The sequence below is a fragment of the Heteronotia binoei genome, chromosome 2 (genome assembly GCF_032191835.1).
Source record: "Heteronotia binoei isolate CCM8104 ecotype False Entrance Well chromosome 2, APGP_CSIRO_Hbin_v1, whole genome shotgun sequence".
NCBI classification, from domain to species: Eukaryota; Metazoa; Chordata; class Lepidosauria; order Squamata; family Gekkonidae; genus Heteronotia; species Heteronotia binoei.
In genome coordinates, this window is record NC_083224.1 from 92,652,897 (window position 1) to 92,668,758 (window position 15,862).

The window sequence follows — 15,862 nt, forward strand, 5'->3', positions numbered from 1 at the left end:
ACATCACCATTCAGTAAGTTACTTTTCACATATTGACACAGAACAGTACAGTGAATATGGCTGCCAATCCCCAGGTGGGGGCAGGGGATCCCCCAGTTTGGAGGCCCTCCCCCCATTTCAGGGTCATCAGAAACTGGGGGGGGGGATGTCTGCTGGAAACTCTGTTATTCCCTATGGAGACTTATTCCCATAGGAAATAATGGGAAATTGATCTGCAGGTAGCTGGGGCTCTTGGGGGGGGGCTGTGATTTGAGGTAGTGGCACTATATTTTCACCATAGCATCCAGGGCCTCTCCCCAAAATACCCTCCAGGTTTCAAAAAGATTGGACCAAGGGGTCCAATTCTATGAGCCCCAAAAGAAGGTGCCCCTATCCTTCATTATTTCCTATGAAGGGAAGGCATTTTAAAAGGTGTGCGGTCCCTTTAAATGTGATGGCCCAAACTACCTTTGGAGTTCAATGATGCTTGTCACAACCTTGCCCCTGGATCCACCCCCAATGTCTCCTGGCTCCACCTCCAAAGTCCTCAGATATTTCTTGAATTGGACTTGGCAACCCTAACAGTGCCATCAGCTGCATTTCATGGATGTGCATTCTCACATAGCCAAATGAGAGAGCTTGTTCCCCCCCTCCCCAACCTGGCTGGAGAAAAAGAGCCACGTGCTGCAGAGCAGGGAACAGCAGGCCCAGCATCTCACAGAAGGGGGTACTCGTGGGTGGCTCTGTGTCTCTTGCTCAAACCCACTGGAGGCTGGAGGTGGCAGAGAGGATGGAGAATTGCTTAGTGCCTTCCCTCAGCCAGAGACCTTTTTTTGAGGTGGAACCCTGGCCAAGCCAGCCAGAACTGCATTCCTCTGCATTCCTGCTCAAAAAAAAGCCCTGTTTCATACCTTAATACATTGTATCTGTTAAAGGTTCTAATAAAGATGTAGAAGTGGTGAAAATATGTAATATTGAATACCTAGTGGTGATGAAACTAATGATGTAGTCAAAATAGATTAACTATGAAGTTTGAAACAAACTTAAAATACTGAATACACTCCTATTTCAATTGAAGTAAGAACTTTTGTATATTATAAATACCTCAAAAATTACAACAAAGGGGATAGATATCTGAAAAAGTGAGTAGTGACTCATGAAAGCCCATACCATGCCACAAATTTTGTTCATCTTTAAGGCGGGGTATCAAACGTGCAGCCCGCGGGCCAAACTGGCCCCCGGGGGGCTTCAATCAGGCCCGCAGGGCTCTCTTCTCCCCTCTCCCCCCTCCTGTCCTCACCCTGCAAAGCTCAGAGGCTTCCAACATCCCAGCTCATTCTGCCTTCTCTTTGCAGAGACTAAAGCAGAAGTGAAGCTGCAATGAAAATGTGGAATGGATTTCCAACTCAGGCCTATAGGCAAAGCAGACTGGAATGGGAAATCCACTACACATTTTCCTTGTAACTTTGTTTCAATGGAGAGGTTTAACTTCCCAGCATTCCTATGGCCAGCTGAAGCTTCCTGGAGTTGGGTCCTTGCAAATCAAGCGTGGATGCTTTGAGTCAACTTTGTCTCTTCTCAAATGGAATGAGAACTAGTGCCTAGTGAATATTCTAACTTGGGAACCCACAGCCAAAGGGGGATATTACACCGGAGAGCCATTGCTAATCTGAGGGGGGGTGGGGCTTGCAATGCCTTGCCTTGCTATTTCATGTTTTCCCAGGCTGAGAGCATTTTATTTTTTTAGTTTTCTGCTATGTGATCCTTGTGCTTTTCCTTGATGTTTTATTTTTAAAATTGCATTGCAAAATCCTACTATTCCCCTACCTTTTTTAAACAGAAATTTGCAAGAGTTTTAAGCATATTTGTATATTAAAAATAATATCTTTAATTGTGTTTGCCTGTGTCCTTTATAAAGAGTATATCTCCTCTCTCCTGCATTACATCTTAGGATATGCATGGCTCGGCCCCACAAGGTCCCATTTATGTCAGATCTGGTCCTCCCAACAAATGAGTTTGACACCTCTGCTTTAAGGTGTTACTGGACTCTTACGCTTTTCTACAGAGCGACGGGCAGCAGGACCAGCAAGGGAGCTCTCACTGACCTCACTGCACTACGCATTACGTCAGCCTGCAACAAGCCATCTACAATGAAGAAGATGTAAGGGAAAATATTTTCTGCCTTATAAGTTTTGTATTACATGACTCTCCTCAACAAATGCAATTTTGTAGTGTAACCCCTTTTCCCCCTTTCTCTTTTCTTTTCTGTACCTCCACTGTTTTCTTAAATAAATAGATTCTTTAAAAAAGAAAAGAAGTACAGGAAAAATTAGTTTAGGAAAGAACAGGGGGGAAACAGAAAACCAGGACAGCACAGGGATGTTACTGAAGTTGTCTAGATACTAGTCAAGAACCCATTCTGTCTTTACAAAGAATGAGAGCCTTGTGAGGAAGAGACAGGATTTTTTGGCTTCCACTTAAAAGCCATCAGTCTTGAAAAAAGCAACGAAACGTTTGACACCGGCTAATGTGGACTGGCTTTATGTGGATTCTTTATCCTACACCTCATTGAAAAAACAGTGGACTGAACGTGCAAGACTGTGCAGTGGGATAATTTGTTTCTTTAAGTATCTGTGTGCAATCTGGATGAAAGAATTCATTACAGACTGTTTTCTCATGATGTTGATTTATGAGTCAATAGTCTTAACCTTCAAAAAGTGCCTGTGTGCATTTTGATTCATTTTTCTGAAGACTGTTTGGGAATAAAGGTTGTGTCTAAGTGCCTGCGTGCACTCTTGTGTTTCATATTGCAGTCTGTGTAAGGTAGAAGCTTTGGAATATTAAAGTGCCTTTTGTTCACATTTACATTGTTCATCTTAGATAATTTAGGAGCAGAGTCTACTCAGAAGTAGAGGCCAAAAGCGTTTCCCCTATTACATATATATGTTTTGATAGTATAGTTTCACCCTGATGTTTTTTTCTATTATAGATACTAGTCAAGTTAGCCTTTATTGGCATAAAAGTCTTGATATGAGAAAAAGCAAATGGTAACAATGGGGAATAAAAATGGAATATTAAGGCAATCTGAAAAACACCTGTATTTATAGTTCCATGTAAATTCACAAAAAGTGATCATAGTGAAGCATCACTAAATTTCAGAGAAAATGCCTTGAGAACTGTGACAATTTTCAGCTACAAAGACTGCATTTCTGACTATCAATGTAAGAATTTAGAACAATAAATCAAACGGTTAAAAGATGCTTCAAAGAGGATGAACTCATATGGGCAGAATTTCCATGTATTGCACATATCCTGCTGTACATTATCACGTGGATAACTGGCCATCAAATTTACTGCTATTCTGAGCCTTTTGCCTTACACAGACTCCATGAAGTATACTTGCACACTTACGTATAATTTTCACAAATAAGTGCTATCCATGTGGCAAACCTATTATGTTTGTATCTTTGTTGTAAAATCTGCATAAACAGGCTTGAATAAAAAAGGGACTGACAACCAGACCCTGCTTCCTTTTTGTAATGCAACATTACTGTCTTGTTTGCAAATATTTGGTTACAGACATTTGGTTTGAGGGCCCTTTTTGGTGCAAATTTCCCCAGAACTGAACCCAAACAAATGGTAACCATGTTGACTAAGCTTAGCAGACCTGTGGCGCAGAGTGGTAAAGCTGCAGTACTGCAGTCTGAAGCTCTGCTCAGGACCTGAGTTTGATTCTGGCGGAAGCTGAGTTCAGGTAGCAGCCAGCTCAAGGTTGACTCAGACTTCCATCCTTCTGAGATCAGTAAAATGAGTACCCAGCTTGCTGGGGAGAAAGTGCAGATGACCAGGGAAGGCAATGGCAAATCGTCCCATTAAAAAGTCTGCTGTGAAAACGTTGTGATATGACATCATCCCAGAGTCGGAAACGACTGGTACTTGCACAGGGGACTACTTTTTTTTTTTAGACTAAGCTTGTTATTCTTGAATCTGAAACATTATCATTATGTTGCATGCTAATTTACTGCTCACTTTCTACATATAAGTATGGGCTGATAATTTCCCCTATTTGCACAGTTCTGCCTAGAAGAAGATTCAGTTTGATCCACATCTGAAGTTTGATGTATTTGATCAATAGTTTGATCCATTAGATCATTCCCATCCAAAGTACAGGTTTTCTCTCCAGCTCCCTGGAAGCTGATTGGACATTGATTTTCTGACCAAATAATCTTCCTACATCTCTATCAAAATGGGGTATCCCCCCCCCCCCAATGTAGACTCAGTAGGGTTGCCAATCCTCAGTTGAGGATGGGATCTCCTGGTTCAGAGGCCCTCTCCCACTTCAGGGTCATCAGAAAGCAGGGGCAGGGTGCTGAATGCCCATTGGGCACTCCAGACTGGTCCCCATAGGGTATAATGAAGAATCAATCCATGGGTATTTGAGGCTCTGGGGGGCTGTTTTTTTGAGGTAGAGGCACCATGTTTGTTCTGTAGTATCTGGTGCCTCTCCTCAAAAAAAACACACCCAAGTTTCAAAGAGATTGAACTAGGGGGTCCAATTCTATGAGCCTCAAAAGAAGGTGCCTCCATCCTCCCTTATTTCCAATGAAGGGAAGGCATTTAAAAGAAGTGTGGTCCCTTTAAATGTGATGGCCACAACTCCCTTCAGAGTTCATTCATGCTTGCCACAGCCTTGCTCCTGGCTCCACCCCCCAAAGTCTCCAGGTATTTCCTGAGTTGGACCTGGCAAACTGAGTCGACTGTCCTGATGTGTTTTCTTGACATGGCTCTGCAAGTATGAAGCTCTAAGTCTGTCAGATTTTTAAATGTAATGCCAAGTTATACATGGCAATGCTGATGTGAGTGGAGTAGGGCTGATCCTGAGTTAATCACAGCAACAGTAAGATATCCATATTTTGGCAATCTTATTGAGAATCCTGAAGGCTGACATTTCCTTCATACCCTAGAAGAGACTTGCCTTTGCCCACAGAGCTTTCCTTGACTTTCCATAATTCACTTCTCATGATTGGTGTCATCATATCAGGTCGGATGGAGAGATCATGGTGTTGAGTTGCTCAGCCCTGTTCTTCATAACCAAATTCATTTCATACCCACAGAACTCTTGTGACCTAGTTAAGCCAAGTTAAAGCCAAAGAAACATCAGCATTATAAGGCAGTAGTACAGAAATAAAGAAGAAATAAATAAAGAAGAGTAATTAATAATGATGCAACCTCACCAGGCTCTGTGTGTCAGAAAGAGTGAATGAAGACTCTCAGATGGAAAGGGGTAGTTGACTAGAGATAAGGGGCTGGTGTGGTCTTGCTGACAAAAAAGGGAAGAGAATAGGTTCTTACTCCAGGAGCCCCAATATGTGCATTTTCTTTCACAGTGTCCCACAGACCTGACAAACTGACACAGTTTAATTTCCTCTCCATGATGTCTTTAGAAAAATAGTCTTCCAGGACTGTGGCTCTCTTTAAAGAGACAACCCATTTAAGCTCAAAATAAACGATGAATAATTCCATAATACAGAGACAGCCAATGCTGGCTTAAAGTAAGCCCCACTCCTCAAAAAACAAGAATTTTTAAATCTCCCTAGAATTCACTGGGGTCATTGGACTCTGGTTACAGCACCTTCAGGGCTAAACCTTGAAATACATGATTAAAGCAAAATGTGATTAAGCAGCTGCAGAATTCCTTTACCTCATCACCAAATAATTGCCGCCATAGCCCACACAATTAAGGAGGAGGAATTCCAAAGCAAATACCATGGCTCCCATGCAGGCCCAAGCCTGAGGCTGAGCCATGCTACTACTTAGCCAGTCAATCAGGGTGGCATGGAAATGACTGTGTGACTGCCTCACCAGAGGCTGAAGCAAAGGCCTGCTGACTGCTTTGGTAGGTGAAATGACAAGGATAAAAGAAATAATGAAGGCCAAAGATATTTGAAATGCACACTTAAAGTGATGCTTCCATAACTGTCACTGAACATTATGCCAATATTTCATACCTGATTGTCCCATTACACTTTCACCACTGGATTCCCCCAACCAGGGACTGAAGACAGCCCTCGTCCAGTCAAAGAAACTGCTGTGTTTTTGAAGTGAGGCCTGAGGGACAGCAAGCAGCAGACTCCTGTGAGTAACCATCTTAAAAAGAAAAAAGTCATCCATTCCTGTCTGAGGGAGAAAGTGTGAGAGGAGCAGCTGAGCTGGTAGTATTAAACACCCAGCTTGCTCCCCCCTCACTTTCTTTTCAAGATTTTCTTCCAGACCAAGGCTGCGACCACCATCACTACTGCTGCCTGGAAAGCATGCCAACAAGCCCAGGGCTGAAAGACTGTGTGAGACCCTTGTTTATTTCACCCTCTAGCCCCCCCTCCCCGATACAAATATTCCTTCCCTTAGAGACAACATCTTAACTATTGTTTTATAGTATCACACATGGACAGAAACAGACCTCTTTCAGCTGCAGGCCAGTTTGCTGTAGTTAACTGAGAGACTAAGGATGCCCTAAGTAGCTAGATGAGTGTTTATTTTCTTGTGGCTTCTAATTTCTGTCCTGGATCTTGCTAAGACTTTTTTTTGCATAAATAAATAGGTTATAGCTAAGCACAGAAGGATCTGTTTGTTGTTCTGTTCTCACAACATAGTAAATATTAATAAATATTCTTGTTTTCTGTTCAGTATTAGTTTTCAGTTCAGTGTTATTTGTTGTTCATTTTGTTTTCACAACATAGTAATTATTAATAAATATAATATATATTCTGATTCATTCTTGTTTTCAGTTCAGTGTTATTGCCGTTCTATGTTAAAGGTTGTCAGAGACAGTTCCAGTAGTCACTGGGTTATAAAATCCCAAGTAGTCAGTGTCAAATATTTTTAATTTGGATTGGCAAGTGTGTCTCCAGAAATCCGATGCAATGGTCATGATCATTTTAAGATGTTACTACTGACCTTTTGAAGGGGAAATGTCAAAGCTATTACTTCTGAAAGAGAAGGCATATCCATAGCCCTTAGGGCCTTTGAAAGACACATCTCTGGGTTCATTAAGGCAAAGAACTAAACTGTGGTCTGGGTATATGGGTATACCATACTGGGTAAGTGAGCAGTGTGTGTGGCTGATAGGAATATAAGAGCCCTGCTGTATCAGAGCAAAATATCATCTAGTTCAGCATCACTTCCCCCAACAAGAGGCCCCTCCAGGAAGGCCAAAAGTTCAACAAGAAGGAGCTACCAGTGTACTCCTCAGCAACCAATATTTCAGTAGTATACTGCCTCTGGATGGATCTTCAGTATTGTTACTCTAATAGCTACTTGTTAGATTGTCTTTTATAAATGTATTTAGTTCCATTTTTGTGGCCATCTTCACATTTTGCACAGTGCCCAACCATGGGAGGGAGAGTTACACTAACCCAGAAGTCCCTAAGGATCTACCTCAGGCTGCAACCATGATATGATTTATTTACATTATTTTAGAAGTAAAATGGAATTGTGTGTCCTTCGTGCCTCATGGGATGGAGGGGATGTGTGTGGGGATGTCAGTTGCAAATATATACTGGGCCCAGAAATATGATTTGGTTCTGACCTTGTGGCAGAAAATTCTGTAAGTTAATTATGTGCTGTATGATTTTTTTTCTGTCCTAAATCTGTTCTTACTCTATTTTATTAAGGAACTCTGACTTCCTTCATTATTGAAGAAGAAAATAAATCAGAACCTTTCAATTTGTGTGATTCTACAATAATCAGAGCATCTTAAATGCAGCATCCCAAAATATTATAGGGAGGTGCTACATTTTCCTCCCTTGCTTTCACAGATATTCAGTTTTCATTAAGCTTTGGCATTCAGCCAAGAGTTAGGGTCTTTATTTGTGTTTTTTTAAACTGGGTGTTTATAATTTAAGAGAAGGTTAAATAACTTGAATGATGAAAAGCGGATCATAACTGAAGGAAGTTGAATTATAGAAGGTTGTTATATTATTAGAAGAGAATGTAATGAGTCACCAGAACAGCAAGGTTGTTAAAAGAGGAAAAGCAGATCCCTAGCAAGACAGGTTGCTAACCATCTGACCTCTAATCCGTAGAGATATATCAGTTATCTAATTGACCTTCTCATGGTTGTCATAGCAACTGAGAGAAAACGAAGGGAGTCCCAGAATAACAGCAGGAAACAGGATTTGACATGGAGAGGAGAGGTTTTCTGGTTATAGTCAGCAAGGAAGGGAAGCACAGAAGAAGGATGCCAGACCCCCACACCCCAGTTCAGGCCTTCAAAGGATTTGTGAATCACTACCATCTACATGTTTCTTTTTGACAACATCTTAGGGTGCTTGTGTGCACTCCAACCTCCAGCAGCTCTATTTCCCAGGGTCACATTTCAGGACTAGAGGTATGTTCCTCCCTTAACTCAGAGTCCCTATTCCTACCTCTTTTTCAGACTAGATTCATGTGACTATTAGGCATGAACTAACCACTCCAAACTCCTGCACCCACTGGCTGGCCATGCGCAGCATCTGATCATGTGCATCCACAACCATATTCCAGATTTAGTTTTAAAAAACATTTTGTTTTTAAAAAGCCCATTTTTACGGTTGTATGTAAATAGCTAAGCTCCGTGAATGACCACAGCTGCACACAACTAACTCTCTGGGCAGGGACCCAGCATGGGCAGAATTTCCAGGCAATTGCGTATATCCCATGGCCCTATGAATCAGGCCTGAGTGAGAATAAACTGCATTAAAGCACCAAGTGTTTGTTGATAAGAAACAATCTCCCTATGTTACTGGCTATTCCAGAACCCAGCAAAGTCCCATGTGAATAGTCACTCTTAGGCAGGGTCTTACAAAAGCTTTTGAATAATTGTTCTGGAAAGAAGTCTTATGTCCATAGTCTGAAAAACGAAAAGGCACCTATTATGAGAAATGCCTGAAGATAGAATCAGGACAGGGAAAGAGAAAAGTGAAATTAAATGAAATGTAGTAGTAGCTGATGTATCTAGAAGGAGGGAGTAACACAAGGGGAAGAGAGAAGCTACCAGAGATTGAATGAAGGTAAGAGAGCTGGGGACAGTATTTTGAGGCATTTTTAGAGAGGCAAGATATGAATATTGTAGGTTAAGCCAGTGTTTTAAAATAGAATTGAGCCCCCAGTACAAGGTAGGAGCAGAGATGAAAGAACTGAGACAGCTAGGAAAAATGAGGTTGCAAATGGGTACAATAGTTAGCAAACCAGGAATATATTACTGATGACTAGAACTTGAGTAGGAAGAAGAATCTTATCCTAGACAGAGGTGGCAAAAAGAGACCTGATATTTTGGTTCTTCCTCTAATCACATCTGGTGTTATTGCTAAAATAAATTAGAAAACCTGATTTTTAATAAATAAATAAATAAACGCTCAGCTGGCAGAATTTGCCAATTTTATTTTTCCTTGAAAATGAATACCATGATCTGTTAATATGAGTTAGTATAATTTTAAAACATTTTCTACCTTCCATACAGATTTCATTCACTGTGCCATTGCTTCATATCACTGTAAACAGAACAGAATAGAATGGCAAGGGAGGGGGGTGTCACAGAAAGGTTGAAAAATCTGCTCTTACATATGTGTGTGTGTGTGTGTGTGTGTATATTCAAACCTCAACTGCAAAAAGGAAGTTCATTTTAGAAGTTTCGTAGTTAAATAATGTGTGAATAGCTCATAATAACCAGGAATATAGTTGCTTTTGAGGAAGAATGTTCTTCAGGGGGGAGGGGGGGATGAAATAGTTCCATTATCCTCCTTATACTGCATCCTAAGTGACAAATTAATTAGAGAAAATGAAGTAGCATCCATTTACCTCAGCAAGCAGTATGACCAAATATCATGCAAGAAATATGAAAACTTGGATGGGGTTTCTAACTTAGCATTTAGGTTGTGTAGCAGAGATCCAGGACTGGGTGGTATAGAGAAATGTTAACCATCAAAATAAATTGACCCCAGTTCCTCTCTACTTATTATTACAAGATTCTGTTCTAGTTATGGTTACCATAAAGTTTTATAACATTTTAAATTCAGGTTAAATTTATTAATCTGACAATCAAAACATATGTCTTCCTATCCTTTTCCCTTTTATTTTTTCAAGTTTCACAACTTTATACTAAATTTGCATAGCAAGTTTGATAACGTGTCCTGGCACTAAATTACTACAAACATTTAGTATTCTTGAGATTGTTCTCCTCTTAGTGAAGTGGTCATTTTTTGTCCAAGTAAAATCGTATGCCATTTTCATGAGAGTTTCATTGAGATTTGCAATTTAGTATCAGGATTTGACCCTGAAACCTGTGAAATAAGAATAGGCAATGCCTCTGAGCATATGCAAAAAGCTTCCCCCTCACTACTATGGACACTTCTGAAGTATCATCACTGGGATCAGTGGCAGGTCAACAGGAAACACAGACGAGTGTGGCTCAGGTACTTCCTGTTACTGGGATTGAGTTGTTCCCTCTCCTACACCACATATACTAGTCTATCTGGACTAGTAGCAAATAAACCAAAGATTCCCTCAATGTGCCATTTGCAGGCAATCAGCCATAAATCTGTTTGTGCAGAAGCACCCACAGTATTCACAGCCAAAGGGGAAAGGCTTGCAGGTATGCCTTCTGGATGTTATTTTTTAAGAGGTCAAACATTTTCGATCATAACATCTCACACACTAGGAAACAAGTGTTAATTTCAAAGTAGAGAAACAAACAAAAAGGCAGCCTACAATTTGATTATAAAAGAGACAGGAGATCAAAGAAGAGAGATAAGAAATACTCTTGTTTATTTACAAAAATCACAAAAAGAGGCCAGAGATAGCAAAAGAAAAAAGAAAGGCTGAAAAAAAAATTAAAAAGAGAGAGTGTGGACACAGTATATCAGTCAGTCAGAACTCTTCACACACCCTCAAGCCTTCTATCTTCTGTGGCTGCTCAATATTTTTTTGTCCTGTCTTGAGAATAATTGTCATTTGTTTTGTTCAGGGAGTCCATACTCCCATTCCCTGTCATCACACTGGTCAGTATTTTCTCTACCTCCCTAGGTAATATTTGTCTGTCTTCATTCTCTGTCTCCCTGTGGTAGAAATAATTAAAGTTGGAGACAATGACTGGCACAGGGAGTGCGATGGTCAGCACCCCTGCAATAGCACATAGAGTCCCCACTATCTTTCCCCCCAGGGTGGTAGGACACATGTCTCCATAGCCAACAGTCGTCATGGTGACCACAGCCCACCAGAAGCCATCAGGTATGCTGGAGAAATGTGATTGTGGTTCATCCACCTCTGCAAAGTAGATGGCACTAGAAAACAGTATGACTCCAATGAAAAGGAAAAAGATGAGCAAGCCCAGTTCCCTCATGCTGGCCTTGAGAGTTTGTCCCAGGATTTGTAGTCCCTTTGAGTGTCGAGAAAGCTTAAAGATACGGAAGACCCTGACCAGACGGATAATCCTGAGAATGGCCAGGGACATGTTCTGTTGGCCATTTGGCTCACTGTGCTGAATCAGCTCAGTGGTGAGAGTCACAAAATAAGGAATGATAGATACAATATCAATGATGTTCATGATATTTTTGAAGAAGTCAGTCTTGCTGGGGCAGACAATGAATCTGACGAACAACTCAAAGGAGAACCAGATGATGCAAGCAGTTTCTATCACAAAGAATGGATCTGTGAAAGTGTTAGGGACGATGACAGCTTTGGTTAAGTTGTTTGCTTCATCCTTGATATCCTTCATCTCCCTCTCATCTCTGAACTCAGGTAAAGTCTCTACACAAAAAATTATAATAGAGATAACAATAACCAGGACAGAGACCAAAGCCACACCTCTGGCTGCACTAGAACTTTCAGGATACTCAAACAGCAGCCAGAACTGCCTATGAAAGTCATTGGTTGGCAGGTGAGTGATTGGGTCCTTGATAAAGCCTTCATCTTCTCTGAACTGGTCCATGGCGTCTTCCCCCAACTCATAGAATGTGATCTCATCAGCAAAGACATCTATAGGGACATTGGCTGGACGCCGAATTTTCCCCCCAGATTGGTAATAGTACAGTATCCCATCGAAACTGGGCCTGTTCCTATCAAAGAAGTACTCATTCCTCATTGAATCAAAGTAATGTATCCTCTTCTCAGGGTCTCCAAGAAGAGTCTCTGGAAATTGATTAAGAGTTTTGAGTTGCGTCTCAAACCTCAGCCCAGCAATGTTGATGATGACTCTCTGTTCTCCCTCATCCATGCCCACATTCTCTGGTCCCAAGTGGTCACTGAACTCAGCAGAGAATTTGGAGAATATGGTCTCATTGTTGCTGTTTTCACTGTTGATGAGAATTCTCCAATTCGATAGGAGGCTGGCACAGCTGGAACGGCCTTTGTGTGATTGGCTAGCAGCACTGAGGTCATTTGAATAACAGGTATCTCCCATTACCTCATCAGTGTTGTCAAAACTAACCAGTGCCACCTCCATTTCCTTCCAAGAGGATACATCCATCATACGGGAGTAATCAGATTACTGGCATAAATCCCCTGGTTAGATACCAGTAGCTCGTGTCTTTCCCACGCTATGACCTGCAACTGAACAGAGAGGATTTATGAATATGTGTCATTCTCTTGCTTGTAAAATATGAAATAAATTCAGGTCTAGGCTCTTATTTAAACAAATAAATTACCGGTAATAACCTTAATACCATTATTCAAAGAAGGATTCTAGTACAGGATTCAAGGATTCTGGTACAAAATTCAAGGATTCTAATAATTCTATGGCATAAATACATTATTGCATCATTATTGCTGACACCTTTTGTGGTTCCTGCCAAGTGCTTTTAGAAAAGAGGGGGTAAGTGGGGTTTTGCCCAGCAGAGCTTCTGATTAACCACTGGAGATCTGATTGACTGTGTAGATTTTTTTAAGAGCTACTTTTAAAGGATCTTCACTGTGTGACTGAAGGTAAGGTGTGTGTATTCATCTTTAAAGGCACCCTGTTAAGCAGAGGTTCTTCCTGAAATGTTCAAGAGTTATTATTAGATTTATGCACAATCTCACTCACTCACATTTTTTGGTTGATGTTGCCTCCCACAACGGCCATTTTTTGTTTGGCACTGACTCCTGAGGCAGCCATTTTATGGTTGTGCCCAGCATCCTGTGTCAGAATTCCAAAGGCTCCTGCAGTCTCAGAAAGATTGTGGAGCTCTGCAGTAGATTATGCCTTCAAATGAAAGGGACAGTTTTCCAAGTTACCCATTTTTCAGCACCTCAAAGTTACTGAAGAGAATTTATGTGTGGGCAGAAAAAAAAAAAGAAAAGGCAAATCTTACAAAAGACTGTTACTAGCAACAGATTCCTCCCAAGCTAGTTTACATGGGTCTGGATCTACTGCAAGCAGCTGCTGTTTTGCATACTGCTTCTCAATGTATGGGGAACATAATGTATGGCTTGTTCATCAAAAACGGAAATATCATTACCCATCATACTTTGGTCACATTATGAGAAGACCAGAGTCATTGGAAAAGACAATAATGCTAGGGAAAGTTGGAGACAGAAGGAAAAGAAGACTCAACATGAGATGGATTGATTCAATCAAATAGGGTTGCCAGCCTCCAGGTGGGACTGGAGAAAAAAAGCACTAGGCTTTGTGTATAAATGCCTCTTCTATATATGGAAACTGCTTAAACAATATTTTTTCAAAAAAGCAATAATAACCACTTCAGATGTTTCCAGTCTCTTTACCTAGTAGCAACGAGTCAACAGCAAAAATAGGCACAACCTTCTTGCCGTTAAATACTGCAGTTCACATAGACTTAACACAGGAACAGTCTGTTTTCCACCAACTGGTCATTGACTCAGTTCTTTCCACAATGTGCAAAAATAATTTTCAACAAGTAGCAGCAGCTAACCAGCAGCTATAATCCCAGCAACAGGTAAAATTGCTCTAGTCTCCTGTTTTGCAAAGTAGCTTTTTCTAAACTGTAATTTTTACCTAAAATAAAACATGCATATCTTTACGATCAATACATTTACAATAATTTTACAATAATACACCCAAGATAACCAACACCGCACTAGCCCATATGAAAACTTACAATTCCATGTATTCTTTTACTCTTACTATGCACTCACTCTTTCTCACTCAATTCAAAACTAACGCATCAAACTTCATTGCAGGGCTACCGTTAAGATGGAGGTTCCCAGGTGTGTTCAATATGCTATTGCTCAACCATTTCCTACCCATTAAAGAAATATTACAAAACATAACCATCCAGATGACCATTTCACAGAAAACATGAAAGATCCCATTCATTGTTGAATCCAACCAATTCCAACATCTTAAGTAAAAAATCCACCACATCTCTTTTTGCGCAAGTATTTTAGCCGCATTGCTCTGATTGATGTCTCCTAACTATAACCTTTCAAAAAAACCCGAAGGGAATCAGACTTGGTTAGCCACTGTTACTTGTTGAAATTTTTTTTTTGCACATTGTGGAAACAATCATGTCAATTACCAGTTGGTGGAAAGCAGACTGTTCCTGTGTTAAGTCTGTGTGAATTGCAGTATTTAATGGCAAGAAAGAAGAAGATGAAGATATTGGAGGCACATATCCAATATCTTCTTCTTCTTCAAAACCCTCAGAAATTTCAAAATCCTCCTCAGTTTAGTTTAGCTGCAGTGTTGACATTTATACCCCAATGCAATGAGAATGTTGATGATGAAAAAGGAATACGAATTCCTTTTTCAAAAGTATCTATATCTCATTTTAATGCTGTGAAGTTTTGCTGATTTGTTTCATAGGATTTAATGCTGGTTTCATAGGATTTAATTTCATGCCATCCCTATTTTACATTTTATACTAGACTCAGTGCTAGATTTCAGGGGGATTTCTGCAAGTGGAACAGGGGCAATTTTAGTTAATGCCCCTGCCATTGAAGATGTCATGCTATTCCTGGGGGTCCCCTGTCCCACAGGAGAAGCATGTTGGGAAGCATTTTAGGCTCAAGTGCAAATGGGAGACAAGGAAGGTCCAGTCCATTGATGGAAATTCCTTGGAATCTAAGCCCAAATTACACAATTATGGTGTTTTAGTGTGTGTGTGTGTGTGTGTGTTTAATTAACTGAAAATTGTCATTGAATTTTAAGATTGAGGCCTGATGCATACAACAGGCTGAATTTGCAGTTTACTCATATGCTTACATATATCCAAATCTGACTTGAAATCAGTGATGTTTTTGTTTCCATGAATATAATAGGGTTACTACACACAATCTTAATAAAAAGGCCGAGAAGACACTGTGGGTGTGGTCAGATGGGGAGGTTGCTGTTACAGGATCTCTCAGATTTAAATAAGCCACTTGAGTTTGGGGCAGTTTATGTTCGTCAGACAGCACCCCACAAGTCGGCATCATAGCACCACAGGGCCATGGTTGGTCATCCACATGGCTAGCTTGCCACAACACGGACCCATGGCTGGGTACCCCCCCCCCCCAAAAAAAAAAATTCCTGCTGTGCATGAACAAAAGCAAACAAGCTCTCACACACTTGTGGCCATGTTTTATGGGGTCACTAAAGTACATATCTGAGTAGGGTTGGGGGGTAAAGGACATACTGAAAATGGAGTGGAACAATCATACCACTTGTGCATTTCCATGGCATGCCAGGGCAGGCCCATAGCCACGGGGGGGAGGGGGCCGTCCTCCCCACCCAACCCCCCTTCAATCTTTTTGGCCCCTCCTTTCCCCTCAGCTTTGGCAGCCTCCACTCTCTCCGCACAGCACCTCCCACCCACCTGGTGAAGCACTGGCTCCTGGGGCTCTTTCAAGGCACCCCCCTGCCATCAGTTGATTGGCAGGAAAAACCATGCCGAGACTGGTGGTTCCTACACCG

At 41.0% G+C, this 15,862-nt stretch overlaps 1 protein-coding gene across 1 annotated transcript; it reads right to left on the reverse strand.

Annotated features, from left to right (window-relative positions):
• Window positions 1-10,847: 10,847 nt before the first annotated feature.
• On the reverse strand, window positions 10,848-12,543 carry KCNA10 (potassium voltage-gated channel subfamily A member 10). The gene has a single exon (XM_060233298.1). The coding sequence runs from the start codon at window positions 12,479-12,481 to the stop codon at window positions 10,928-10,930; it is 1,554 nt and encodes a 517-aa protein (XP_060089281.1). The 5' UTR covers window positions 12,482-12,543; the 3' UTR covers window positions 10,848-10,927.
• Window positions 12,544-15,862: the final 3,319 nt, after the last annotated feature.